This window comes from Triticum dicoccoides, chromosome 3B (assembly GCF_002162155.2).
Source record: "Triticum dicoccoides isolate Atlit2015 ecotype Zavitan chromosome 3B, WEW_v2.0, whole genome shotgun sequence".
Lineage (NCBI taxonomy): Eukaryota > Viridiplantae > Streptophyta > Magnoliopsida > Poales > Poaceae > Triticum > Triticum dicoccoides.
Genome location: NC_041385.1, coordinates 20,576,676 through 20,578,551, shown reverse-complemented (window position 1 = coordinate 20,578,551; position 1,876 = coordinate 20,576,676). Strand labels below are relative to the sequence as shown.

Here is a 1,876-nt window from a genome sequence, read left to right as displayed (position 1 = left end):
GTAAACACGTCGCAAAGATTTGCAGCAATCCCATCCGTGGATGGATGGATTCCCTCTAAAAGCAGCAAGCAAAGGCACTACTAGAAAACTTAGAGACAGGGCAGAGCAGAGATATTCCAAGTGTCCTCGCCATGTCAAATAAGGCAAGGCAATTTGCAAAGCAAAGGCGCGGCGAGGCGCGCGTCGTCACCGACCTCCCTCCCTCCACACAGCACGCAGCATCAGATTCCATGCCGTCGATCGTCTGCTACCTACCTTCCCCTTCCAATCGCTTCCCCTATATAAATCCGAACCGGCTCCGCGTGTCATCAATCAACCGGCCAAACACGCCGCGGAAAATCGCGACTCCCTGATCAACATACTATATCGGCCACCGGTGTCGTCAGCTTGTTTCTTGCATTGCATTGCACTCACCCGACGACATGGCGGACGGCGACCAGAACCAGCATCCGCCGCGCTACTGGTTCCCGCAGGTGTCGCGCCAGCTGTCCCCGACTACAGCGCCGTCCTCGCCACGCCGCCCGTCTCCTTCCCACCCCCGCCAACCGACTGCACTGTCGACCAGGGGCGCCGCTCCTCCGACTCCTCCTCATGCGTCCTCCCGGCCGTCCCCGTCCCGGGCCTCGCCGCTCGCGCCCATCCGAGAGCTGCCCCCCCAGTCCAACACCAACTCGAACGCCGCCGCGCCGGCCAGGCCGCCTCCTAAGCCGGTCGCCCTGCCCGCCACGCCCAAAACCAAGGACGTCGACGTCGTCCCGCAGCCGGAGAAAACCGCCGTGCACCCGACTGCTGCGGCTGAGACCAAGCACGGCAAGGGCGACGAACACCACCACAAGGAGGCCGACAAGGAGAAGAAGGATGAGCACAAGAGCAAAGACAAGAAGAACCACGCCGGCGAGGACAGCAAACACGGGAAGGGCAAAGAGAAGAAGAACAATGCCGACGCCGGCGAGGAGAGCAAGCACAAGGAGAAAGACAAGGAGAAGAAGCACCATGCCGACGCCGGTGAGGAGGGCAAGCACGGAAAGGAGGCCAAGGCAGAGCACGGGAAGCTGCACGGAGAGATCATGGCGGGCGTGGCCGACATGGTGCGCAGGGCCACTGGCGCCGGACACGGGCAGGGGCACCCGGCGGCGAGCGTGATCACGCTGGCGGGGGAGAACAAGGGCGCGTCCATGAAGGTGGGCGGCAAGAGCAAGGACAGCTCGTGGAAGGAGCACCACGGCGGCCACCGGCTGGACGGCGGCACGGTGGACGGGAAGACGGACGGCCAGAAGAAGCAGGGGATGATGACGGCGCTGATCAACAGCAACGTGCAGGTGATCAACAACTCGCTGCTGCTGCAGAGCTCTTGCAGCGGCGGCGATCCCGGCGTGCACCTCAAGCTCTCCGCCAAGTCCGCCAAGAAAGACAAGCAGAAGCACGCCGCCGGCCCCGACAAGAGCGGCAAAGCTGCTGGAAAGAAATTAGCACCGGCTCAGGGGCATGCCGGCCACTTGCATCGGCGCTAGATGTAACTATGTAGTACCATCTGAGCCGCCAAGATGTAACTACATGAAAATAAGAGCAGCCATCCACGATGTACTACCAACATATACTCTATGCCATTGGTGAACAAAAATCCATCGATTGTTTGTGAGGACAAAAGAAATTCTTTGCAGCCTAGGTAGTAGTTTTACAAAGGATGGATTGGTTGGAAACAGGGACAACAAAAGCATTAGTGCGTTGTAGAGCTAGTTATTCCTTTGGATCGATAGAACCTTCTGGTTGCATCGTATACTACCTTTTCTTACCAAAACCCGTTAAGGAATACCGTTTTGATGTTCATTTGCCAGATCTTATAATCATAAAGTGCGGCAATAGCATAATTCTAACA

General features: G+C 58.3%; 1 protein-coding gene across 1 annotated transcript; it reads left to right on the top strand.

Annotated features, from left to right (window-relative positions):
• The first annotated feature begins 333 nt into the window (after window positions 1–333).
• On the top strand, window positions 334–1,609 carry LOC119280565 (high mobility group nucleosome-binding domain-containing protein 5-like). The gene has a single exon (XM_037561378.1). It carries the CDS (start codon window positions 423–425, stop codon window positions 1,509–1,511), a length of 1,089 nt encoding a protein of 362 aa, XP_037417275.1. The 5' UTR covers window positions 334–422; the 3' UTR covers window positions 1,512–1,609.
• Window positions 1,610–1,876: the final 267 nt, after the last annotated feature.